The 27,688-nt window shown below is 49.0% G+C and overlaps 1 protein-coding gene across 1 annotated transcript; it reads right to left on the reverse strand.

The window, feature by feature from the left end:
* Nucleotides 1-572: 572 nt before the first annotated feature.
* LOC127038891 (kelch-like protein 6) lies at nucleotides 573-26,780 on the reverse strand. Its single transcript, XM_050931961.1, has 4 exons — nucleotides 26,717-26,780; nucleotides 25,970-26,048; nucleotides 23,939-24,166; nucleotides 573-2,061 (listed from the first exon to the last, which is right to left on the reverse strand). Exons 1-4 carry the CDS (start codon nucleotides 26,778-26,780, stop codon nucleotides 573-575), a joined length of 1,860 nt encoding a protein of 619 aa, XP_050787918.1.
* Between the last annotated feature and the right edge of the window lie 908 nt (nucleotides 26,781-27,688).

The following is a 27,688-nucleotide window of genomic DNA, read 5'->3' on the forward strand; positions in this document are numbered from 1 at the left end:
CCTAATTCCCAGTGAAAGTCACTTTTGAAAATGAGACTTGGATTCCTAAAGAACGTAGATGCTTTTGAAAATTGTCCCTGGTATCTGGACAGCCCTGTCCTTCCCAGAAAGGGCCTTATGTCTTTGGCAGCTGGGGCAATGTAGAATACCCCAGAGACTGTTGGGGGCTAGCCCTAGAGTTGGGAGGGGCCTAGCAATGGGTTACCGCCATCTCATTCCCTCTCTTCAACACAGCTGTGCTTTCTTTGCTGCTACTACAGCCTCTCTTTCCTTCAAGGAACCAAACAGATATTAAAATGATTCTAGGGGAGAGCTCTGACTTGGTAGGATTTTACACCCACTTTGCACAAGTATAAAGGACAGCCCCAACACAAGGCAGTGGTGAACTGGTCCCTCTGTACCACACCTTTTCCTTTACCAACAATCTGCTGGTTTCCAGTGGAATGGCTTGGAGTTCCATATAAACACAAGTAAACACACAGTAAAGGTACAGGCAGGTGATCTTCACAAATGCAGCTTTAGGGACAGGATACACTGACCATGAGGCAATCTGGCACGTGGATAAAAAGCCGCTATCTCTCTGCTAACTCAACAGCTGTCAGGGCTACAGCTGTCTTTCGAAAAAGAGACAGAATAGTTTTTTTGGGTAACTTCAGCGTTGCACATCCAAATCCGCTGATTCCCCAGTTGCTGAAAGGGAGTCTTTCCAGACACTGAGTCCATCTGTGGTCTCCAGGTTCCCAATAGTAAATTGTGTTGTAATATTCCTCTTCATTTTCACCATCGTGGTTATTATATAAATATGTATTTTCGCCACCCAGCACGTAGATCCTCTTCTTCCAGCGCACCACACCAGCACCAGCAATTTGAACTGGCAACTTTGGGATCACGACATCCTTGTCCACTCTTCCATCTTCGTCCAGGAAGAAACACTTTCGACTGCAATGCAGGTTTCCTGAATCAGGCCATCTCTCATTATGATGTCTCACTCTGCTCCTAAAATACCCACCAATAACATATATCCCATTATTCATGGAGACAGCTCCCGACCAGTAGCACTCTGCTTCCAGAAGCACCTGCGTCCACACATTGGAGCTAACTTTGTAGATTAAAACCTTCCTGGAAACATACCAAGAGCCCAGTTTGTCTGTCACGCCACCTATCAGGTACAATTTATTTTTAAGCACTGTGGCGGCAAAATGGCTCAGACTGTATGGCAGCCGAGAGATGGGAGTCCAGGTCTTCGCCATCAAGTCAAAGCACTCTGCAGAATCGAGATAATCTTCATACCTGCACCAGCCCCCCACAGCATAAAGCTTCTGGCTGCAGTTTAGAAACCCATGTGAAGCACGGGGCATTGACATGGAAGGGAGTTGTGTCCACCGGCCTCTGAAAGAGCTGTACTCATGGAGAGTATCTGAATAAGAGTCATCTGTGTGCACACCTCCGGTTACGTAGAGCTTATCTGCCACTGCCAGGCAGCGAGCACAGTACAGGCATTTCAAAGGCGTCATTTTTTCCCACTTTTCTGTCTGGGGGTCAAAACAGCCTACCTGAAAATCCTTCGTTTTCAGCTCTGGGCCCTCCATGTTGAACAGGTCCACGCACACAATACACTTGTGGTACATGCCCTGTCTAAGACCTCCACACTCCCGCAACCTCTCTTGTCTGTTGAGACGCTTCCATCGCAACCGCATGTCCCCGCAATGTGCTGATTCTAATTGGACCTCTTGGAGCTCTTCCTGGGTAAGGAGTGGAAAGCGGACATGCCTCATTATCTTACTCAGGAACGGACGGCGGTTGGAAGTTTGAAATTTCATCCAGCGTCGCACTGCCCGGTAGACAACTATCTCAGAAGAGACCACCAGGCTGTCTGAGGAGATGATGCTAATCAAAGTGCTGGGTTTCAGATGTAGGAAGCTTTTGTCCTCCAGAGAGAGGTGCCTAAAGTTCAGGCTGATCTGTCTCATGGCTACTCGGAGCAGAGCTTGTTCGCCATGGGCATAACCCAGTTCATAAAGCACAAGGCAATTCTCAAGGGAAACTTGTTCAAGAAGAAATCTGTGAAAGTAATGGGGATAAATGTTACTGGGGATGTCACAAGTGTGAGACACTTCTCCCTTAGACATTGGGGTAATAGCAACACTTAATACAGGGAGCTAAAGTCATTCTAAGGGAGAGGATCAAATTACATATTTAATGAAGATTTGTAACCCAGTCCACAGATTCCCCATGAAGCCTTGTTCAAGTCACTTACTCTCTGTGCCTCAGTTTCCCCATCTGTACAAAGCAGAGAACAGCACTGTCCTACCTCACAGGTGTATTTTGCAGATAAATACATTAAAGTGAGGTGCTCAGATACTTTGGTTATGTGGGCCAGATACGTATTTAAACTAGATACCACCTTCAATTCACACAGCTCTTCCACTGGAAACAATGTGAGGTTTGTGCAAAGATCAGGCTTAGAGCGTGGCCCTCATATATTAACTATCTTTGAGTTAGGGAATTTACTGTTGCATTCAGTATTATTCAATGGCAAAACATGGCTCAGGGCACTTTTAGGACCATAGCTAGTTCTGCCTATTTGTTTGACTGGCCATTCGCACATCTGTCTAATCTAATCTATCCCCATACAGTCTAATCTATGCCCATACAACACATCTATTTATCTATCCCCATACGATTGATCTATCTAAGATTTCTACCAATCATGTATTGCAGTGTATTGAAAACTGTCAAAATTGTATGCTGTCACTTAAAATTTCAGGGGGGTTTCCTGGTCCAGGCAAAGGAGAAGCATGCAATTCGAGCATAGGAGCAGTCAGTCTGCTGACAGCCAGCCTAGATTAAAGTGGAGTGAGCTGCCTCTCTGTTTTGGGGTTCTTGTGGGTCATTGTTCTGAATTCTAAGAAATAAAGTAGCGTTAATAAGCAGTCATGGGATAAGAGGGAAGGTCCTCTTATGGATCAGTTAATGGTTAACAGACAGAAAGCGAAGGATAGGAATAACTGGTCAGTTTTCACACTGGAGAGAGGTAAATAGTGGTGTCCCCCAGGGCTCTGTACTAGGACCACTGCTGTTCAACATATTCATAAATTATCTGGAAAAAGTGGTAAGCAGTGAGGTGGCAAAATTTGCAGATGATACAAAATTACTCAGGACTGGGTGACCAGGCAACAAAATGGCAGATGAAATTCAATGCTGATAAGTGGAAAGTAATGCACATCGGAAAACATAATCCCAACTATGCATATAAAATGATGAGGTCTAAAATTAGCTGTTACGACTCAAGAAGGTAATCTTGTGGTCGTTGCGGATAGTTCTCTGAAAACATCCGCTCAGTGCGTAGCGGCAGCCAAAAAAGCGAACAATGTTAGGAACCATTAGGAAGAGGCTAGATAATAAGATAGAACATATCATAATGCTACTATATAAATCCATGGTACACCCACACCTTGAATACTGTGTGTGGTTCTGGTTGCCCTATCTCAAAAAAGATATTTTAGAACTGGAAAAGGTACGAAGGGCAAGAAAAATGATTAAAGGTATGGAACAGCTTCTGCGTAAGGAGAGATTAAAAAGATTGAACTTTTCAGCTTGGAAAAGAGACAGCTAAGGGTGGGGATATGATAGAAGTTGATAAAATCATGCCTGGTGTGGAGAAAGTAAATAAGGAAATGTTATCTACTCCTTCATGTAACATACAAACCAGGGGGTCACCCAATGAAATTACTACACAACAGGTTTAAAACAAACAAAAGGAAGTATTTCTTCACACAATGCACAGTCAATCTGTGGAACTCTTTGCCAAGGGATGTTGTGAAGGCCAAAATTATAAAGGGGTTCAAAAAAGAACTATATAACTTTCTGGAGGATAAGTCTATCAACCCCATGCTCTGACTGTCCCTAGCCTGTGATTCCCAAAAGCTCTGAATGGACAACAGGGGATGGATCACTCAGTGATAATCTGTTCTGTTCATTCCTTCTGAAACACCTGGCACTAGCCACTGCTGGAAGACAGGATACTGGGCTAGACGGACCATAGGTCTGACCTAGTATGGCCATTCTTATGTTCTTATGTCACATTGTAACCTTCCTGCAAGAGTATTTATGTCTTTATCTAACTTCTCTGTGTATATGCCATGAACATAACACTTACATGTACTTACCTGCAATTTCCAATTTGTGCACACAACAGCAATGACTACGCACTGTTGTGGTAAATGGGCCTATCACTTTTTACCTGCTTGGGAATTAACCATGAAAAGTAGTCAAGTTGTTTTTAATAAAGAATGTTATAAACAAGTGCAAGAATACCAGACAGAAAAACGTAATTAGTCCAAACAAAAAGGACACCTGATATAACTCAAAGACTGTATTAAGATCATGGTTGGTAAAGAAGAAAGTGCAACTCCAAAAACTGATGAATCAAAATTGGTGTGTTGGAAACTAAGACTGACTGATGTACAAAATAATGAGAGGATGGGCTATTCCACCCACCACTTCCTTTTTGGGTCTTTTAAGAAAGATACTTTTTGGGGAAAACAAGAAGAATAGATGGCAGCTACTAGAGCAAGCTTCACTAGCCTGGCTGCCACCCCCACTGTCCCCTGGGACTCCAGGCATTCATCATCCTACTCCTGAGAGATGTCCTGACCAGACTGTGCCAGAGAAAGTGACCCACATGACATCAGCACTTCTATTGGCTTCAGCTGAATCCAACCACCACCTGGGATGAAACAGGGTGGGACTTGCCACAGCTCATCTCAACCAACTTCTTCTCTTCTCCCCAAGGACAGTTCTCCCCATCTTTGATACCATCTTAGAGACTGCGAAACAAGGAGTTTTTTCCTTCTAAAAATCTTCTCCAGCTAAGGAAAAGGAAATAATGTTACACTGAAAGCCTGACTTAAAGCATTGGAAAGGTAAAGTAGTAACTGTTTTTCCTCATTTTCTTTATCTTTAAAGAAAGGTTAAAATGATGTTTAATGACATGTTTGCCATAGTACTAAGCAGGCTGAGGTATCTGTATACCAAACCCCAGACCTTCTTTAATGTTGGACAGTCACTTGGTTATGTTAACATTGTTAGGCCCCTATATTCTATCTAAATTAATACACCACCACCTACATTATTTTAAAATCTTGAACCAGATTCCCAGCTGGTGTAAATCAATGTAATTCCAGTGAGGGCAATGGTGCTCCTACATAGAGTCTAAGGGACCAGGTCTGACCCATAGGCTGGGGGTTTGGCTCCACTGACTTTGTATTTATAGAATACCTGTTATTTGAGGACCTCAACGTGCTTTACAAACTAGAGTTTGACCAAAAATTGGCTTCAAATAGATATAGGGTAAAATATTCAAAAATATCTCACTGATTTAGGACTCTAAGTCTCACTTTCAAAAGAGACTTAGGCCTGGGTCTACACAAGAAAATTAAGTTTGTTTAATTGTATCGGCCAAAGGCGTGACAATCCACAGCCCTGAGGAGTGTTGTTAAGCCAGCCTAAGTCCGTGTGTAGACAGCACTAGGTCGATGAAAGAATTCATCCATCAGCCAAGTTACCGTCTCTCAGGGAGGCGGGTTACCTACGCCAATGGGAGAATTCTTCCCATCAATGTAGGTAGTGTCTCTGCTGGAGCACTACAGTAGCGCAGCGGTACGGCTGTAATGTTTTAAGTGTAGACAAGCCCATAGGCACTTACATCTGAATGCACAAAAGGAATTAGGCCCCCAAGTTCCTATTTGAGGTGCCTAAGTCCTGGTTTTGGTACCAGTTGCTATGCACAACCCTTCCCGCTCCCACTGAGCCCTGCAGGTGCCTAAACTCACTCAGTGCCTAAATTTCTCCATTGAAAGTTCCCTAGGCACCTAGGTTTCTAATTCTGGACATGCACGTGGCTGCCTTCCTTTGGGCGTCTGGGTGCCCATCTCCCACCTAAGACCCAGAGCAATTCACAAACCGGGGAAGGTAGTTGTTAAGCTACCTAAGTCTTGTAAGGCCCAATCCAGTAAGCATGTTCAGAGGCCATCTACTAGGTCAGGCCCCTCAGGTGAGTTCACACAAAGCAGCTGTGTGTGTGTGTGTGTGGGGGGGTTTAAACGAGAGAGAGGTCAAGAAAAACACCTTTATTCACATGAAGTCACATCATAAGTATTTTAAAATGTTATAAAATTACAATATACACACAAAAACATCAATCAAAACACACCTTAAGGGAACATTAAACCTGGATCACTAAAGTATCGTCATCACTAAGTTCACTCAAAATATAGTTAACATACCAAGTCAACTGAAATGTTTGCAGGTGGTAAGTCAGTTTCTAAAAAGTGTGATCAATCTGCACAGCTGTGCCCGGACCAGCCTTAGCCCATCACACCGCTGTAACCCGGCCATTCTGTTCCGGCGAGATTTCAAAATGGCTTTGCCTGACCCAACGAAAAGTTAGTCAGGCAAGAAACGAGCAGAATGCAAGCACTGTATCTCACTCTGGCATGAAACCGGGCCCAAACTGCTGAAAATCTGCTGCAAAAGAACAAAAAATAGAATCAAATGGGGACATGTAGAAAAAGCTGAAACGCTGTGGTTATGACTACCTTACAGAGCTTACAGCACCACAGGTGCACTGATGCAGCTGCACCGCTCTACACTACTAGTGCAGACCCTCTAAGCCAATGGGAAGAGCTCTCCTGTAGACTTAATGACACCAGCCCCCACGAGTAGTGGTAGCTATGTTGGTGGGAGAAGACACAGTGCTGTCCACCCTGACGCTGAGGGTGGCGTAACTTGCGTCGCTCAGAGGGTGGCTTATTCACACCCTTGAGTGACAGAACTTATCCTGACATAAGTAGCCTGTGCCTGAAGACAAACAAAAGGGGCACTGCATGGACATCTCTTGGATAATATGGTGTGCAAAATGATTGGGTGCTACGATGCCATGCAGGAACCTTTAGGAAGAGGACATTGTATAACATCCTCCAAGCTGGGGGCATAGAGACACCTAGGGACAAAGGCATCCTCCAGGCTGTATCAGGGAGATTAGAGAGGGCAGCATAATGCTGCACCTTGACACAAATATCATAGAGCTGCTTCTTGGTCATGGCTGCAAAAGGAACATTCACCAAACTCTTCCAGGACAACAATCTGCTCGGTTGTACAAGGATCTCATGCACAAAAGGGGAGACAGCTAGTGAGGCAAACACAGGCTTCCCTCCTAGAACAATCACAGCCGAAACCTCCTGCAAATACTGAGCAGCCAGCTGAGGGAGCGCCGCCTGGAATTCAGAGAGGACTTTCTCCAACCAAATGCACAGACCAGATTCAGGTCTGAACAGCAAGACTTCCAGCTTGACCAACGAGGAACAATCAGGTGAGAGCTTTGTCAACCCAGTCTAAGTAGAGGCAGAAAATAGGCTCATGCAGGAGAGAACTTCAGCAGGAAAAAGTGGGTTAATAAACAGTGGCTCTTCCAACAGCCATAAAATGGAAAATGCCTGGTCCAGTTGTGCACTTTGCAGAAGTTGCCAGGTGTTAAAAAGACCGTTTGTCACGGAGTGTGGGGGAGTCCGGCCCTGCACCCCTCTTCCTGGGACCCACAGTGACTCTTAGCCAGCCAGTAAAACAGAAGGTTTATTGGACAACAGGAACACAGGTTACAGCAGAGCTTGCAGGCACAGTTAGGACCCCTCCACCGAGTCCTTCTGGGCTTTCAGGGTGCTTGGATCCTAGCTAGGATACCCTGAATTCTGCCCACACAGCCCCAAGCCCAAACTCAAACTGCTTTCCTCCTGCCACTCCCTTTTTTTTTTCCTTCCCGGGCAAAGGTGTTGACCTTTCCCCTCCCTTACCTAGCTCAGGTTACAGGCTTTGGCATTGTCCATCTCCTAAAGTCCTTCCCTGCTATCCCACTTCCCACACAGACAGTCCCTACTGCATCACATCTTTCCCCCCTTCGAGACTGAACTGAGCGGGGTCACTTTGCCCAGTGACCTGGGGAAGTTTAGGGTCCCCTTTCCGGGACAACGCATTCGCTGTTAGGTTGGCACTTTCCTTTACATGGACCACGTCCATGTCATAGTCCTGCAGGAGCAGGCTCCACCTCAGGAGCTTGGCGTTGGCTCCTTTCATCTGGTGCAGCCAGGTCAGGGGAGAGTGGTTGGTGTATACGGTGAAGTGTCGCCCAAAGAGATATGGCTTTAGCTTCTTAAGGGCCCACACCATGGCCAGGCATTCCTTTTTGATGGCCGCGTAGCTTTGTTTCCGGGGTAGCAGCTTTTTACTTAGGTACACGATGGGGTGTCTCTTCCCCTTTTCATCCTTCTGCATTAACACCGCCCCCAGTCCCGTGTCTGAGGCATCGGTGAACACCATAAAGGGTTTGTTAAAATCTGGGTTTGCCAGAACTGGGTTGCTAACCAGAGCCTCCTTTAGCGCCCGGAAAGCCTTCTGGCACTGCTTAGTCCAGATTACCTTGTTTGGCTTCCCCTTTTTGCACAGTTCAGTGATGGGGCCGGCTATGGCACTGAAGTGGGGCACGAACCTTCGATAGTACCCCGCCATCCCAATAAAGGCCTGGACCTGCTTTTTGGTTTGGGGAGCAGGCCAGTCTCTGATCACCTCCACCTTGGCTGGTTCCGGCTTCAGGCAGCCGCTCCCCACCCGATGGCCCAGGTAAGATACTTCAGCCATCCCCACCTTGCACTTTTTAGCCTTTACTGTTAACCCAGCCTTTTGGAGTTGGTTCAGGACTTGTTTAACCTGGGACACGTGGTCCTCCCAGGTCTGGCTGAAGACGCAGATGTCGTCAATATACGCCACGGCAAAACTTTCCATCCCCCTCAGTAGCTGATTCACCAGGCGCTGGAAGGTGGCTGGCGCTCCCTTGAGGCCGAAGGGCAGGGTCAAAAACTCATAGAGCCCCAGAGGGGTGATAAAGGCCGATTTCAGCCTGGCATTTGCGTCCAGCGGCACTTGCCAGTAGCCTTTGGTAAGATCCATAGTGGTGAGGTACCGTGCACCTCCCAGCTTGTCTAAGAGCTCGTCAGGCCTGGGCATAGGGTAGGCATTAGATACGGTAATGGCATTGAGCTTTCGATAGTCCACACAGAACCGGATTGACCCATCCTTCTTGGGAACCAGCACTACTGGCGAGGCCCAAGGGCTGGAAGACGGCTGGATTACCCCCAAAGCCAGCATGTTCCTGACCTTTCTTTCAAGATCCTGGGCAGTTTTACCAGTGACCCGAAAAGGGGAGCATTTTATAGGGGGATGTGACCCGGTCTCCACCCGGTGGACAGTTAAATTAGTGCGTCCAGGCTGGTTGGAAAACAGCTGTCGGTACAGATGCAGCACCCCTCTGATCTCAGCGTGCTGGCCCGGGGTCAGTTGCTCAGAGAGGGGAATCGCCTCCAGGGGGGAACCAGCTTTTGTTCCAGGGAATAGATCCACTAAGGGGTCATCTCCCTGCCCCTCCCAATGTCCACACACGGCCAACACCACATTCCCCCTGTTATAGTATGGTTTCATCATGTTTACGTGGTACACCCGACGGTGATGTGCCCGGTTTGACAGCTTCACCACATAGTTTACCTTATTTAGTTGCTTGATAACCTTGAAGGGCCCTTTTCAAGTGGCCTGGAGTTTGTTTCTTTTTACGGGGATAAGAACCATTACCTGATCCCCGGTGGCGAAGGTACGGGCTCGTGCTGTGCGGTCATACCAGACCTTCTGCCTCCTTTGGGCTCGGGCCAGATTTTCCCTGGCCAGGCCCATGAGCTCGGCCAGTCTTTTCCGGAAGGTTAGGACATACTCCACCACTGACTCTTCCTCGGGAGCGGCCTTTCCCTCCCATTCGTCCCTCATCAGGTCTAGGGGCCCCCTCACCCGCCTTCCATACAACAGTTTGAAAGGTGAAAACCCAGTAGATTTCTGGGGTACCTCCCTGTACGCAAACAGCAGGTGAGGTAAGTACTTGTCCCAATCTTGCGGATGCTGGTTCATAAATGTTTTTAGCATCATCTTTAGCGTTTCGTTGAACCTTTCTACCAGCCCGTTGGACTGGGGGTGATACGCTGAGGCCCAGTTGTGCTGGACCCCACATTTTTGCCATAAGGACCGGAGCAGGGCCGACATGAAGTTGGACCCCTGGTCCGTTAAGACCTCCTTGGGGAACCCCACCCGGCTGAAAATTGTCAGCAGCGCATCTGCCACTGTGTCTGCTTCGATAGAGGACAAGGCCACCGCCTCGGGGTAGCGAGTGGCAAAATCCACCACCACCAGGATGTATTTCTTCCCTGACCGGGTCGTCTTGCTGAGAGGTCCCACTATGTCCATGGCTACCTTCTGGAAAGGTTCTTCTATGATGGGTAAAGGCCTTAAAGCCGCTTTCCCCTTGTTCCGGGCCTTCCCCACCCTCTGGCAGGGGTCACAGGATTGGCAGTACTGTCGGACATGGGTAAAGACCCCAGGCCAGTAAAAGTTCTGTAGCAGCCTCTGCCTGGTGCGCCGGATTCCCTGGTGCCCTGCGAGAGGGATGTCATGGGCCAGGTACAACAGCTTGTGACGGAACTTCTGGGGAACCACCAGCTGCCTCCTGATCCCCCATGACTCTACTTACCCTGGGGGAGCCCATTCTCGGTACAGGAACCCCTTCTCCCACAGGAACCTCTCCTTGCAACCTCTCCTTATGGTCTGTACCGCACTAAGGTCAGCCCGGTCCCTGTGCTTTCGCAAGGAGGGATCTTTCTGCAACTCGGCCTGGAACTTAGCAGCTGGGACAGGAATGGGGACCGGCTTTTTCTTGCTGGCTGGGTCTGAGGCCGCAGCCTCTCTGCACCGTGCCCCTGGGCGTTCCCCGCTCCCTGAGTTAGGGTCCTGCACCTCAGGTCGAGTACCTTCCCCGTTTTCGGGGTGCAGTGCCATTTGCCGACTCTGACTACGAGTCACGACCAGGGCACTCTGGGTGTTACTAGGCCAGTCCTCAAGGTCCCCTTCCATTAACACGTCAGTGGGCAAATATTGGTGTACCCCCACATCCTTGGGGCCCTCCTTGGCCCCCCATTTCAGGTGTACCCTTGCCACGGGTACCTTGAATGGGGTTCCGCCCATGCCCATCAGGGTCAGGTAGGTGTCGGGCACCATCCGATCTGAGGCCACCACCTCGGGCCGGGCCAGCGTCACCTCTGCGCCCGTGTCCCAGTACCCAGTGACCTTTCTTCCATTCACTTCCAGGGAAACAATGCACTTTTTCCGGAGGGGCAGCCCCGCGCCCACCCGGTAAACCAAAAACCCGGAACCGGGAGCATCCACAGGTGGTATGTTGCCAACCCCCCTTTCCTGGGAATGTAGCCCCTCCTCCGATTGGGTTTTTACCCAGTCCACCCTCTGCGGGTTGGGTCTGCTTGGTCTGTCCCTGAGCTTGGGGCACTGGGCCCGTATGTGACCTTGTTGGCCACAGCGATAGCAGCCCATATCTCGTGGGTCCCCTTGAGTGGGTCGAAGGGACCTGCCGCTGGATGTTCCCCTTTTGGGGGGGTTCTTCATAGGCCCCCTTTGGGAGGTCCCATGATGACTCTCTCTCTGCGTTGAGGCAGGCTTGCTTCTTCGAGACTCCTCCCTGCCATCCCCTGCCCGACTGTCCACAAATTGGTCGGCCAGCTGGCCTGCATGCTGCGGGTTTTCCGGCTTCTGGTCCATCAACCACAGCCTCAGGTTGGACGGGCACTGCTCGTACAGGTGCTCCAGTATGAATAGGTCAAGCAGGTCCTTTTTAATTTGGGCCCCAGCTGTTCACTTGCGGGCATACCCCTGCGCCCGGTTGACCAGTTGTAGGTATGTAACCTTACGGGTTTTACGCTGGCTCCGGAACTTTTTCCGGTACATCTCAGGAGTCAGCCCAAACTCGCGGAGCAGGGCCTGTTTGAACAGTTTGTAGTTCCCTGCCTCCGCCCCTTTTAGTTGGCTGTATACCTCCACGGCTGTGGAGTCCAGTAAGGGAGTGAGAACTGCGATCCTGTCTGCAGGGTCAACCCTGTGCAGCTCGCAGGCATTTTTAAAGGCCGTCAGGAAGGTATCTATGTCCTCCCCCTCCTTACGCCGGGGCAGCAAGTGCTTATCAAAGCTCTTTGTAGGCTTGGGTCCCCCCTCACTCACCGCAGCTGGGGCCTCACTGCTCCTCAGCCGGGCCAGGTCCAGCTCATGTTTACGCTGTTTCTCCTTTTTCTTCCGCTCATGTTCACGCTGTTTCGCCTTCTCCTCCAGCTTTCGCCTCTTTAACTCGAGCTCCTCCCGTCTCAGCTCCCTTTCATATTCCAGCCGCATCCGCTCCACGGATGCCGAGCGTTGCCGGGAGGATCCCCTGCTGGGGGGTGGGCTTCGCCGGGCGGATCCCCTGCTGGCCGGGGGTGTCACGGTGCCCTCGGTATACACTGGGCTCCTCCCCGCCCTTCCTCTACGCCTAGGAAGGGGGGGTCTCGGGAAGCCCTCGTCTGCTGGTTGACCACTCCCAGCAGGGACAGTCACTGGTGCCTGCGCTGCATCTGCTTGGCTGCTTCCCTCAGAGACAGGGCTCCGTTCATTCATGCGGTCTCCCTGCTCCAGCTGGGCAATCAGCTGGTCCTTGCTGAGCCTCCCTGGGTGCAGCCCCCTCTGCTTACACAGCTCCACCAGGTCACACTTGCGCCGCTTGGCATACATCTTCCTGCTGGCCACTCACAGGCTGGGGTGCTCGCCGCTCCCCACGGTTTCCAGGGGGACCCCTAGTGCACCAGCCCTTCGTGAGGTCACCACCTCTCTGCCAGGGTCGAGCTGCAGACTCCTCCGCCCCTGGGACCACTCGCTGCAATCCCCCGGGGGACCCTGTTACTGCAAAGTCCTTCTTACTGGGCACACACTTCCAGGGGTTAACCACCCCTTCGTTTTACTGCTCCCCAGTCACTTACTGCAGGAAGCGCCGTTCACGGGGTGCAGTATATCCCACCGCTGCCACCAGTTGTCACGGAGTGTGGGGGAGTCCGGCCCTGCACCCCTCTTCCTGGGACCCACAGTGACTCTTAGCCAGCCAGTAAAACAGAAGGTTTATTGGACAACAGGAACACAGGTTACAGCAGAGCTTGCAGGCACAGTTAGGACCCCTCCACCGAGTCCTTCTGGGCTTTCAGGGTGCTTGGATCCTAGCTAGGATACCCTGAATTCCGCCCACACAGCCCCAAGCCCAAACTCAAACTGCTTTCCTCCTGCCACTCCCTTTTTTTTTTTCCTTCCCGGACAAAGGTGTTGACCTTTCCCCTCCCTTACCTAGCTCAGGTTACAGGCTTTGGCATCGTCCATCTCCCAAAGTCCTTCCCTGCTCTCCCACTCCCCACACAGACAGTCCCTACTGCATCACACCGTTATAGAATGGAGGCAAATCTAGATTCTGTAACTGACCAGGTGCCAGCAAAAACAGTCAAAGCCCAACCCCGTAGCAAGATGGAAGGGAGAGAAAACAAGGGACTTTCAGGCCAGCAGGGAATCAGAGTGCAGCAGCTGCTGAACAGACTGGAGGCAAAAGGCTGCCACGCTGCTGACAAATCAATGAGGCCCTGGCCCCTGCATCTAATTGCAGGAACAGCAAAGCAGGATGCAACCAGTGGTAGCTATTAAAAAAAAAAGTTAATATGCATCTGAATCCAGTCCAGAAGGCCTCAGCAAGGGTCCAGACATACTAGCTGGTGCCACAACACGGAGACCACAAGGTTGTTGGCAATCAAAACCCTTCCCCAAAAAGAGAGTCTAGAAAGGAGCCAGCACCATTTCTGCAAGAAGCCTTGCACTTACCCTTCAGCCCCCTCCCAGTTCTTTAACACAATTTGTTCAGATCCAAAAAAGACCCCCGATACCTTAATGCCAGAGATGCCTCATTGCAATTGTTGGGACAACAAAGAGGGATCACTACCCTGCCAAAAGCCCAGTACATTTGAATGAGCTCTTAGCCCAGTTAATGCAGGCACAAGCTGCTTGTTCTTACACTTGTAAACAAGTGCAAAGTGCCTGCACATCACTGTCAGATGTAATAAAAATGGAGCTATTATCAATATAGGCTGAGAGATGAACCAGGAAGGCCAGTCAGATGGCCTCTGAGGAGGAGCAGGAATGGCTCCAAACTAAGAGAGTACAATGCCCAGACAGAGGAAACCCCTGATGAATGCTTCTGCAAAAGGGAAAGCAGCAGAAAGACCCCTATTAATCTTCAGGACACTGAAAATGTTGTGGTACAAAAAAATATATTCGAAGAGCAACTGACCCAATCCCGAAAGTTTCTAATGCTGTTAAAAGATAATTATACTAAAGTCTATAGAGGCCTTCTCCTGATCCATTGAAACAAGCCCCACATCCAGATTACAAAGTTTGTTAACAGTAAAAACCATCACAAATTAATAACAAAATGATCAAAAATACAGTGGCTAGGAATACGGTATGTTTGATTAGAGCGTATCAGAGTCCAGAGATTCCTTTAGTTGGTTGGCTAGGGCCCTGGATAGTCAGGATAATCAGAGCAGAGAAGGGAAAAAATAGGTGTCCAATTCCTTAAGTCACAGAGATCCCCTTTCCTGAGTAGCAGGGTGGTCACTGCCTGCAGCAACTGAGGGACAGCCCTTTCTCCTGGGTACACTTCAGCACCTCTACAAAAGAGTCAGGACTGAGAAAATGCCAGAAAGGCTTGTAAACGTCAGATGGCAGCCCATCAATACCTGAGGCCTGGCCTGTCAAGAGCTGCTGGACCGCAACAGAGAGCAACAGTGACAGCGGGGCGTCCAGGCACTGCTGCTCGTCACCAGTCAGATGGGGATAATCCCTGGTTCAGTTCCTCCACTGCCAGCACATCCCAGGCTTCAGGTGAATACAGAACACTGTAAAAAGAAACAGCTGCTTTCTGGATCTCAGCAGGGCCAGCCATTAGATGCTCCTTGCACCTGTTCTTCCAAGAAGTGCCTTGAGAGCCAGTTAAGGCTTAGTGAGTCTACACTGGGTTTCCCATGTCAAGGTTGCCATGAAGGCGCAAGGTATCTCAGGCCGGGGCACTCATGGTCTGATGCAAGGACTGTGTGGCAGCCGGGAATTACTGCTGGCAGAACAGTTGGAGCTGGACCTGACACCCAGCACTGTCTCAGGGACTCATACTGGGGCTTGTGCTGCTGCCAACACTCCCAAAACACAGCTAATACCTGGGTGAAATTCAAGGGCTGTAATAATTTGATATTAAGGCACCAGTGGGAAGCACAGGCAGGAAGAGACACACACTGACAGAAACATAGTGATGGTCAGACAAGTGGGTGGGAGACATGGAAGACCAAACTTCGTGCTATAAAAGTGATCCAGTCTATCCCCTGAGACCTGGTTGGGAGCAACCTTCAGCCAAGTGTACGGCCTAACAGTGGGGTGAGAGAACTTCCAAACATCTACTAGCTCAAAGGCAGTACAATGCAGTTCCCTGGCCGATGGAGGGCGTGGCTCTGCATGGCTCCTGTCTAAAACATGATCTACAGTGCAAGTGAAGTCCCCTCCCAGGACAATAGCAGCATCAGGGCCACAGCCAAGCATAGGAAGGGCAAGTGTCCGCAGAAAGGAGACATAGTGTGGGGGCATACACAGTACAAAGATTAAAAACAATAATGCCCATACGTGTCTCCACCTGGAGGAGCCAGCCTGGCACAATCTCATTCACAAGCAGGATCTGTGCCCCTGAACCCCAGGAAAGAGAACAGTTACCCCAGCTGTGACATTGGAGCCATGGCTCGAGAAAGCTTTCCTTTCCCATGCCATCAGCCAGTTCCCCTGATTATCTGGGTCTAGGGTGACCAGATGTCCCGATTTTGTAGGGACAGTCCCGATATTTGGGGCTTTTTCTTATATAGGCTCCTGTTAACCCCCCACCCCCTGTCCCGATTTTTCACACATGCTGTCTGGTCACCCTATCTGCCTCTGAGTGTGTCTTTTGCCAAAAGATGACATTGACCTGTTTAGTATCAGAGGGGTAGCCGTGTTAGTCTGGATCTGTAAAAGCAGCAAAGAATCCTGTGGCACCTTATAGACTAACAGACACTTTGGGGCATGAGCTTTCGTGGGTAAATACCCACTTCGTCAGATGCATTGACCTGTTTTTTGTCTGAGTTGTGCCCTTTTATGACCATCCCATCTAGCATGACCAGACCTCCCGACTTTATAGAGACAGTCCCGATTTTTGGGACTTTTTCTTATATAGGTTCCTATTATCCCCTACCCCAATTTTTCACACTTGCTGTCTGGTCACCCTAATCCCATCACCCGTTAATATTTAGAGAACCAAAGCTGAGCAGCACCATAGAGACTAGAAAGAGAGAACCAAGCATTAGAGAGAGACAATGAAAAGTGGAAATGCTTTAAGAAAAAAAAAAAGCAGCCATGTGAAGCCTATATATCTGAGCAATCCCTGCACAATCCCCCCCGCCCCTCCCGGAGCTTACCTGGGCCCCTGGGGCTCTGTGTGCAGGCAGCTCAGGGAGACACCCACTGTCCCCGGTAGGGAGCGGGAGCCAAGGCAGCATGCGCTTCCCTGGGTGCTCAGGATGGGGGATTGGGGGGAGCCATTTTTGAGCAGTCTGGAGCCTGCAAGGGCAAGGGCAGGACTGGCTGTGTGAGGAGCTGGTGAGTCCCAGGCCTAAATGCAGGGTTCCCCCTGAGAACTGGCCCCTGGCGACCGGAAAGGGAAATCCATCCTTCCTGCTGCGTGGCGACACCCAGTTCATAGAGTTTTGCTGGGAAAACTTCCCCAGACAGGCTGAGTTAGCCGCCCAGCTCCCTAGGTGAGACCAGTCACCACATGGCCAGCTCTGCTCTGGCTGCTAGTCCAAGGCTGCTGCCTGCTGGGAGTGTGTCTGAGCGCTTGGGGAGAGAATACAGTTGGGATGTCACTATAGTTTTGTAATCTGCACCTGGAGTCCTGCGCCCCTTGATGGTGAGGGGAAATCCTGGGCCAGCAGCAGCCCGACTCCTGCTTGGAGAGGACCCCTGCGGTGACTGAGGAGTCCTGAGTCATCTCTGACCCTGAGGATCATTCAAAGAGTTTGAGAGTCACCATTTCTTAGTAAGCTAGTCAGGGAAATTGGGAGACCCCTAGTTCCTGAACTGTGTCCTCAGGCCAGGGCATCAGGGGTTGGGGATTTTGTTACCTGCTGCCTATCAAATCTGCAGATGGATTTACCACCTTATCTCACTTGTGAGTCTTTTGGGCTGTACTGAACCCAGTCAGCCACCTTGCTAACTGCTGCACAGAAGGTATCATGGCCACAGGTCATCAAGGGCCCCAAAAAAGTATGTGTGCCAACGGGACACTAACTTTACATTTGCTATATCAGGTCATGTGACTGGGGAATTTTACAGGTATCAGCATGGGCACCGGTGACCCTGAGAATCGTGTTTTACCCTGTTATGTTATATTTATCTCCTGTTCAGTATAATTACTGTGTTGAATATAGTGTATATATTTGTGTTAGGGTTACCCTACGATTAGAATTTTCCTTCCCAGCTGCCCTGGTGACCCTGCCTGGAAAGCGTGAGGGGATGGAGACACCATCAAATAAATTCACATGGGAAGACAATAAATCAGTTACACCCTGCTGAGTGGGTGGCAGAATCCAGAAGAGCCCAGGCCTGTCCATCAAAACCTGGAAGAAGATTGGCATTGAAGGTGGACAGGAGGTGCTTCACTCATCTTCCTCAACTGTTTGAGACGAAAATGTTTCCTACACTCAACCGAGGTGTCTCTCAAGACAAGGGTAGACGAACAAAGCGCTGTACATCAATCTTCGACCTCAATTCCCCGCTTCTCTTTAGTGGTCTCCAAAAAATCACCCATCTCCTGCACACGGTACCCACCCTTCCGACACAAGTGACTAGCTGAGACATCAGGGACCAGTGACGAGTCAGAGACTGTTGTCATCCTCTTCATCTCCCTCAGCGCCCAGCAGCTCAGGAGAATGTTGAGCCGCCATTGTAACATTCTCCTTTACTAAGGAGATTCAGGAAGGCAGCTGGCAAATCTCTTTCCCCAAGAGGGGCAGGCAGTGCAGCCCCAGGCTGGGACCCAGCATCCTCACTGCAGCATGCAGGATTAGGGGCCTGAGGACTCCCCTTTCCAAGGGAAGGCAGTGCCCTACTGGGAGCTCCAGGCATAGAGCCACCACCCAGATGACACTATCCTCCTGCTCAGGCCCGCAGCTCCATCCGCAGCAGCTGCCAGCAGCTCAGGGGGCTCCAAAGTCTTAGCTTGTTTAGAAATAGTCCTGCATAAACTGGTCACCCTGGGCTGTTCTTCACTCCCAGCTCTAGAATCACTCTGTAGTTCCTCTGCAGGGAGCCGCCCCTCAGCCTCAAGGACTCGCTTCTGTCTAGGTCCAAGTGATGGAGTCACAATATGGACTCTGTACAATGACAGACCATACACTAGTGAGGGGTGAGGAGATAGAACCAGGCAGTGCACGTGCAGGTTCTGTGTCCTGCTGGTCCCTTCATGTCCCAGCCTGCTCCTCACTATCCTAGGGTCCCACCTTCTCACCAGGATCCCCTGAGCCAGCAGTGTGTGGGCAGGGATCCCTTCAATGACCAGGGTCACCACTCAGGAAACATTTCATATTTTTAGAGGTAACAAACACTGTGTAATCTGCCCCATCTCTGTGGTGTTTTGAAACCAGATTCAAGGGCTGTTCGGCGTTATTTAGAACCACACAAACCCGGTGCTGGAATGACACCACAAGCCTCCCACTCGGGTTCTTGCAACCTAATGGAATCATCCTAACAGCAGAAACCTCCTTCCCATGACAGGCACATTCAGACACAAGCATCGAATTGTGAAGGAAGGCAGGAGACATTGGAAAAAATGACGGTAGCAGGAGTAAACAAGGGAAAAACTTGAACGAAAGACTCCTTGATCCAGAGTCCTCCCTGTACCAATCAATTCCCAGGCCAGGAAAGTCACCCTAGATTTGTTCATTTGAGAGGCAGATTTTATATTAGCACAGCCAATAATCTCTCCACTCAGCACCACACCCTCCACAGTGCTGGAGACAGCAGGTGCAAACTGCACCCCATGCGTGTGAGACAAACGGCTAAACACATCTGAGGTGGACCCCATGGGGAACCCTCCAGCCCCAAGGAAGAGAGAAGGGGACAAAGCAAAGAAACAGCAAGTAGCAAAACCAAACCAAACACAGACTAACAGAAACCCAACTAGTGCACATAGCAACAACAATCTGACTCTCAGGGTACGTCCAGACTACCCGCCGTATCGGCGGGTAGCGATCGATTTATCGGTGATCGATATATCGCGTCTCATCTAGACACGATATATCGATCCCTGAACGCACTCCCTGTCGACTCCCAAACTCCACCGGAGTGAGCGGTGGTAGCGGAGTTGGCAGGGGAGCCGCGAACCTCGATCCCGCACTGTGAGGACGAGAGGTAAGTCGGGATAAGATACTTTGACTTCAGCTACGGTATTCCTGTAGCTGAAGTTGCATATCTTACATCGACACCCCCCCCCCCAGTGTAGACCAGGCCTGAGGTGCCCACCGTTCCGACAAAGAGAAAGGGGTTACCAGGCTGAGACTGACTCTGTACCCTGGTGCTCATGTGGGAAATAGGAGACCCAAGATCCAGTCCTGAGTCTCTAAATATTCTTCAATTATTTATCTACTGTGCAAGAGCTTCAACAGGAGAGACCATGAGAGCCCCACATCAGAGTATCCCACAGGCCAGTGGCTGCGGCGTACCCTTGAGAGGTGGCAGATGCCAAATCAAATTACTTCGCCCCCTCATGAAGTAGGGCTCTCCCACACCCCTGGTGAGGATCTTAACTACTGGACTAGAAGTCTGAGGGAGATTCTCTTCCCTGACTCCAAAGAGGGTTCCCAGCTGTGAATCACAAGCAGAAATTGGTGTCTCCCTGAAGCCTGGATGTAGGGGCCTGTCTCCCTGAAAGGGGTTGGGCTTAGGACACACCCCTCTCATCATCATCTCCCATTTGCTAAAGGCAGACTTTAGCAAACTTGGGGAGTTGGTAGGTAAGATCCCATGGGAAGCAAGTGTAAGGGGAAAAACAGTTCAAGAGACCTGGCAGTTTTCCAAAGAGACATCATTAAGAGCACAAGAGCAAACTCTTCCACTGTGTAAGAAAGGTAGGAAGTATGGCAAGAGACCACCCTGGCTTAACCAGGAGATCTTCAATGATCTGAAACTCAAAAAAGATTCTTAAAAAAAGTGGAAACAAGGTCAAATTACAAAGGGATGCAGGGACAAAATTAGAAAAGGCCAAGGCACAGAATGAGATTAAATTAGCTAGAGACATAAAGGACAACAAGAAAACATTCTACAAATACATTGAAAACAAGAGGAAGACCAGGACAGAGTAGGTCCATTACGTAATAATGGTAGAAAAAAACAGTAACAGAAAATGTGGAAATGGCAGATGTGCTAAATGACTTTTTTGTTTCAGTTTTCACCAAAAAGTTTAGTAGCGATTGGATGTCTAACATAGTGAACATCAGTGAAAATGAGGTAGGATCAGAGGCTAAAATAGGGAAAGAACAAGTTAAAAATTACTTAGACTAGTTAGATGTCTTCAAGTTACCAGGGCTGATGAAATACATCCTAGAATACTGAAGGAGCTGCCTGAGGAGATATCTGAGCTATTAGTGATTATCTTCAAAAAGTCATGGAAGATGGGAGAGATTCCAGAAGACTGGAAAAGTCCAAATCTAGTGCCCATCTATAAAAAGGGGAATAAAGACAACCCAGGGAATTACAGACCAATCAGCTTAACTTCAGTACCAGGTAAAATAATGGAGCAAACAATTAAGAAATCAACTTGCAAACACCTAGAAGATAATAAGGTGATAAATAAGTGTCAGCATGGATTTGTCAAGAACAAATAGTTCCTGGCTAGTGGGAGCTGCAGAGCTGGCGCTTGGGGCGGGGGCAGCATGCAAAGCCCCCTGACTGCCCCTATGCATAGGAGCTGGAGGACGGAAATGCCACTGCTTCCAGGAGCTGCGCGGAGCCATGGCACGTGTGGAGCAGGGCAAGCCCCTGAACCTGCTCCCTGGCAGGAACTTGAGGGCGGCATTAAACGGTCTGACAGGCTGGATGCGGCCTACCCCGGTCTAGATAATTCTTGGTCCTGCCTTGAGTGCAGGGGACAGGACTACAAGACCTCTTGAAGTCCCTTCCAGTCCTGCGATTCTGTGATTGGCTAGCTGAGACCACTACACGCCTAGCGTGCTAGCTTTGTGAATCGCAGTCTGAGGCGCCGATCTCTGCCCATTTATTGTAGAAGACCTCTCTCAGGCTTTGTGTAGCACAGTGATTTTTCCAGGTGCCTAACTCCTTTAGTGCATCCCAGCCTCAGGAGCCAAAATCTCACTGAAAGTCAATGGGACTTAGGCTCCTAAGGCACTTCTGTGCTTTTGAAAATTTTACCCATGTAGACAAATTCCAGGCAAAATTCTGCGGTTCACATAAGGACACGTGATTTCCCTGTATAGCCATAAAAATCCAGATAGCTGTGAAGGGTGGCTGTTTCCTGTCATGGGTTTGCTCTGTGCCCTGTCAGTTCTGCTTTCCTCTTTGCCGAAGGCCTTTATATCTCCTTCCTCACAGATTCCCAGGCATACAAAACTTACCATCCTTTCTAAACCTTTGACTCCCCCCTGAAGTGTCCATCCTACCTCCTCTTAATATATAGCTGGCTTCTGCTAAGGAAACATCGGCACCATCCATCAAAAACTCTCCTCCTCCTGTTCTTTATCCCCTTCCCAGAACCATCCCTTCCCAGATCTCTTCCCCTCTTTGGATCAGAAAAGTATAGTCTCTTGCCTTCTTCCAATCCCACAATTTGTGCCAGACCCTCTCAGCTCTTCATCTCCCTTGCATCCTCTCCTACTCCCTCTCTGGCCCTTAACTTTAATCATCCTCTCACAGAGCTGGGAGGGAAACAGTTTGCCCATCCTGCCACTATTTTTGAGTTTGGGTTTTTGTTTTTTCCTTTCCACATTGGGTCAAATCTGAGAGCTTTCAAAGTTTGCCAGTGTTAAAACCAGAGAGAAAGAGAAATGCTGACTCTATAGTTCAGTGGTCAGCATGCTCAGCTGGGATGTAGGAGAATCACATTCAAGTTCCTGCTACAATTAATATTTATTTAGACAAAGTAGAACAGCTCCAGTAGGAGAGATTGAAAGCAGACTACACTGGAAGAGTTGCCTTTGGTTAGGGTGCTCCCTGGGTGATTGGAGGCCAGAGTTCAAATTCCTGCTCCAAAGCAGGCCCAGAGCCCAGGTCCCCCACGTTGTAGGTGAGTGCTCTAACCAATAGGCTATTCTGAGGTGTTGGTGGGTCTCTCTGTGGCTTTGACCAGAAATTCCACTGTGGACTCAAATAATCCTTCCCAAGGAAACGTTCATCAAACCTGTCATAGTCCTGGGAAAAGTTGTAGTGTCAACAAATTGCTGTTTGCCAAAGAAAAACTGTTTTACTGAAAAATTCTTGATCAGCTCTGATCTCTAACACTGGCTCCTCTCTCTCTCTTTCAAACACACCGCTGAGCATCCCCCTCCCCGCCCCATCCCACTGTTCTCTGGTCCATTTCTGTCCACCCCTTGGCCTCAAATACAACTTGAACAATGGTTTATTCCAACACCTTCAAATTCCTGTCTCCGTTTCACACCACCAGAATCATTCTCACAGTCAGTCTCCTGCTAGCTGAGACTAATGGCCTCTTCAGTTCACTCCCCCTCTCCGTGTGCTTTGCACATACACATTTCGCTTGAGGTTCCCAAAGCTCATTGCTCTCCCAGTTCTGCACTCACTTGACTACTCTTTCAACATCTCTCTCAGAGATTCCAGTTCTTCTCTCCTGCTCTGTGAACCCCTGAATGCTCACTCTAGGCCCCCGTCGCTTCTCATTCTCCCCCGATCCTACGACTGATCTCATTCATTTCTATAGATTCAACTCTGAGTCAAACCTACCTCTCTAGCCTAGGTGCTCACATCTGTCAGTCACATTCTCTGCCTGGCTCTGCTACCTTTCCTTCTGGATGTGGTGCCACTAGTTGAAACTGGCCATGTCCAGAGGAGAGCCTTTTATCTTTCCTCTCCTCTGCCTCCTTTCTCCGCTTTCTTTAGCAAGTCCACAAGCTTTCTCTGCCACTGGGCTTGTAACCATACAGCCATCTTCAGTTCTTCTCTTTCCTTCTCTACTCCCATCCAGACTCCCAGTGAATCCTCTGTTTCTTCCTCCACAGTTTCTTTCAGGATCATCCCAAACTTTAGTTCATTCCCTCATTATTGCCTGCTGTGACCAATGCTGCTTCTTGCTCTGCAGCTTACCACCCGCCCATCAATCCCCACTCATGTCCATCCAAAACAATGCAGCCAACTTAATTTTCATCTCCCGATTTTCTGAATCTTCTTTAACCCTGATCTTCTCCGTTTTGCATCCAATGCTGTACTGTATCCTCATCTCCACTTTGTTCTATGGGTTCCTATAATAACCACCTCCCATTTCTGTACTCGTCTGGCTTGTATCCTTGCTACTCCCTTTGTTTCTGCCTGTTCCCAACTTCCTGTCTACATCCATAATCACTGTCACATCTGGAGACCCTCCCAGACGGCACACACACAAAGCTTTCTCCTTAGAAAGAGCCCTTAGACTCCTGTTATCTAAGGTGCATGTCAGTTTTGATGAAAATACTTGGCAGATTTTGTCCTGTTTGTCCTTGTACTATATCAGCCTGTACAGAACAGAATGATCCACAGAACACAAGCCCCTGTGGGTAGGGAACATTTGACCTGTTTGGCAGGACTTTCCAAACATCCAGCACTGTGCACATTTACAGCATAATCACAGCTGTTGCCATGTCAGCCTTACCTGGAGCAGATCTCCAGCAGAGGGAGGATCTGAAGCCTGCTGGCAGCTATGAACACAGCCTGGGCTGTCTCTGAAGTCACTGATATCTTCTCCGTGTACAGATACTGTAGGATGGTTTGCACAGTGGAGGGGGCCATGTCCTGCAGCAGAACTTCTCCATCCTGGGATTCTTTGAAGGAGCTGACAAACATGGCTCGAAAGTAGGGATTGACTGCAGCCAGCAGCATCCTGTGCAGAGAGAGAGGAAACACGGTCAATGGAGCATGTTCACGGCTCTGGAAAAGGAGCTCCAGTGCTTTTGCACTGATCCAGCTGGTCAGTGAGGACATGTTCCATACCTGCCCCTTCTCTTGCTGATAAACTTTCTGCCTACAGACCAGTTATAACCAGTATTCCCAACATGGTTTTGTGCCCTTGTTTGGTTATTTTATTCCTTCTGAGATTCTCTGAAGCTGGACAGAGCCCCAGGGTGGGTGTGCAGGGCATCCTCGCTCCTCAGTATTTTCCTGGTTCCCGCCTCTGGCCTTGAGACCTTCTGTCCAACAACCACCCTTTTGTCCGAGGAAGAGGTAACTCTTATGAGGGCTTCTTAATGCAGCTCCTCCTCTAATGCTGGAAAGAGTTATGGTTCCCCCTTCTCCAGGAGCAGAGATTGGCCAGATCCTCCTCCCCTACCACTAGCCCTGGGATAGGTGAGTCCCCCACTCTGAATAGAGATGGGGAGGAATGGAGCAGAGGGACTGATCAAATGTGTCTCCTGGAAATGGGAGAGCAAAGACGCTGCCTTCGGGAAAGGGGACTATCAGAGCACAAGTGAAATTAGCCTCCCTCCACCCCTTCCTTGTTCTCTTCTGGATGGCTGGGACCTCAGATACACAGGGCAAAATCCTGACCCTCCTGAAGTCAATGGCCATTGGCTTCAGTGAGGTCAGGATTTTGCCCCTAGATCTGAAGGAGGGAAGGGATCACTTTGGCTATCTAGTCTGACCTCCTGCTTCATAAAGGACAGAGAATTTCACTGCAGCCAGATCCCCCATCACCTTCTGTAATGTCCTAAGTATTGGATAGTTCTGCCCCTCCATCCCAGAAATTACTGTTGGTCTTTGTTAGGTTGCGGTGCTAGATGCTGCCCTCTCCAGTCTCCAGGCTTGCTGAAGAGGACTCTAGTTCTACTATTCCATGCCCCTGACTGTTCAGCAATCTGCCTCCTCTGTCTGGCAAGAAAAACTAGTCTCTCTCTCCATGATCCTCAGCTGGGTTCAAGGATTACTCAGGGCTAAAATGTGATGCTAAATGCCATTCTCAATTCAAATATATATATGGCTATCCATGGCCTTTGCTTTTCTGAAAAGTTATGGTCAAGGGAAGTGAGGCAAACCCCTTTTAACAGATCACTGAGAATACACCTACCTGAAATCATCTAAGCATCACTGACTGAGTCAGAAAAAGAGACCAAGAAATGAAATAAATCAAACAAGATTTCAACTGCAATTCACCCTCACCCCTGCCATGCTGGGTCTTGGTCCCCTTCTTACACCAGCTTTACCTCATTGGCATTACTCCTGAATTACACCGTGTGAGTGAGTAGACTCAGGTGCATGGTAGGAATGGAACAACCTGTTCAGAATAAGGAAATTGCTATATTTAAACTGGTACCAGGACAGGTAACACAAAGGGAAGGGTGGGTGGTAACTACAGAAGAAGCGTGGAGGAGAATAACTAGAAAATTTATTTGATTTCAAGAGACTGCCTAATTATGAAACCAACAAGAAATAAAACAGAAATATCTAGATGCTGAATGGCTGCAGCATGTATTCCTCTTTGCTAAGAGGCTCATAAAAGACATTCTTACAAGGAAATCTCCAAGGAAGTCAGAGACAAATAAAGCCACCCACAAGGTTGACTGGAGATAAATGAGATTTTTAAATTATGTGATTAAGAAACGTCAGGTTATTGTGTTATGTTTACATGATGATCTTCCATTTAAACAAAACGAGAAATGAAGAGGTGCATAAGCAGAACCTTTCTAACCTGTGACATGGGAACCTCTTTCCTTCAGCCACTATGGTGGCATCACACAGTTGCTGCTCCTGGTATAGCTGCTTCAAACCTGCAGAAAGGGGAAGACAAAGCCAAGGCTGCATCAGAACAGACATTGCAACAGAAACATCAGCTGGCAAGAGAAGAAATAACTTGGTCTAAAGGAATTTTTAAATGGCATCAAATCTCAGGTTAGTTGTACTGATGGAGTGACTGCTCCAGGTGAGCAAAAGCTGTTCCCATTCAACGGCTCTTTGGTGGCCTATGTGAAACGAGCTAGGGGAAGGGGATGCCTCAGACTAGCACCTATTTCACATAATGAAGGGGGTCCACTTTCACAGCTGGCTCCCCTTATTGGTAGTCTCAGCCAAGAGGCTCGGGACCGAACATGCCATGGGGACTGAACTCCTCTCTTGCTCCTGTACAGGGTTCTTGCAAGTCCGGGCCAGGGCAACACAGATCAGGCAGCGGGCGGGAACTTTGCACTGCCTTTAGAAGCTGTGTCATTCTGAGGATAAATAGCAGATTTCAGTTTCCAGGGCTGCCACATCAGTGTCTCTCACCTGCACCAAATTTAGTCAGAAAAGATAAAAGGAAGGAACAACACTTGCAAGTAGTTTTTAGCTCAGCATTGTTCTTTGGTGACGGTTGTGCACAAGACCATTCATCTTCCATGGTTGATCCAGAAGGGAGCCATTCTGTGGGATGTGACCCAAATGTGAAGAGCATCACACCTACCCTCTCGAATATAGTGTCCCAGTGGTTTAGGTGCCTCTTCTGTGTCATCTTCCTCCATGACCATTTGGGAATTTATCAGCTTGGTTCTGAGATGTGCCTGGAAGCTCTGATAAGTGCAGCTGGACCTCAGGGTTTATCACAGGTGGACCCAGCTAGAGGAACAGGAAATTAAGCTCACACTGATCATCATCAAAGAGATGCAGCTCCTTTAACAACCTTTCTCTGCAGTGCTAACTCAGCAGAGATATCTCATGACTACCCCCAATATCTCCCAGTCAGTCAAGAGCATCCTTTAGATCACTATTTTCCAGCCACCTGTCTGGGGTAGCTGAGTGGGAAACACCTTTATGTCCTGAGGTTGCGACCACCTCATTGCCCTCTATTGTCCCCCACTTCTGCAGCTAAGTGATGTCTGCTGCTCTTTTACCTTAATAAGCAAATGATCCAGTCTCTCTGATGCTCTTGGTTCTTTCTCTAGGTGCAGCAGCGTGGTAGCCACTAGGAACCATTGCCTCAGAGCTACAGCCGGGAGAGTCTCTGGGTTTCCAAGTGATTGGCTCTCACATTCTGCTCCCTGAATGGTCCGTGGTGTGATGGGCAGAAGAAAACATTTACAGAAATCCCCCGGTGTGACATTATGGGTGTGACATAACCACAAAAGCCAAGTCAGTCTAACTGATAGGAGTTGTCTATTTAGGTCACCCCTCTCCCTGCACCCCACTTACCCTTTGGTTTTGCAGTGTGGATAGCAGGTGAAATGCCACACTGATCAGACATCTCTGCCATACACAACTAGGCTTAACAGAGAAGTTCAGGAATGGAGTCAGAACTGGGACTCTGAATTTCTTAAGTGGGGGGGGGAAGAGGGAAAGAATTCATGTGAATTCCTGAGATTTCCCCATTTTCATCCCTTATTACTGCTGCCTGCAAGACATATCTAGCCCCTTCCCTCTTGGTGAGTAGGGAGGATGC

This window comes from Gopherus flavomarginatus, chromosome 21, assembly GCF_025201925.1.
Source record: "Gopherus flavomarginatus isolate rGopFla2 chromosome 21, rGopFla2.mat.asm, whole genome shotgun sequence".
Taxonomy (NCBI): domain Eukaryota; kingdom Metazoa; phylum Chordata; order Testudines; family Testudinidae; genus Gopherus; species Gopherus flavomarginatus.

Bases quoted from the DNA above. Each gene is read 5' to 3' on its own strand.
- LOC127038891 (XM_050931961.1), bottom strand. From the start codon at position 26,780: ATGGTCATGGAGGAAGATGACACAGAAGAGGCACCTAAACCACTGGGA. The intron at 26,049-26,716 runs GTAGGTGTGATG...CCCTTTCTGCAG, and splicing joins GGGACACTATATTCGAGAGG to GTTTGAAGCAGCTATACCAG. The intron at 2,062-23,938 runs GTAAGGCTGACA...TTACTTTCACAG, and splicing joins CTGCTGGAGATCTGCTCCAG to ATTTCTTCTTGAACAAGTTT.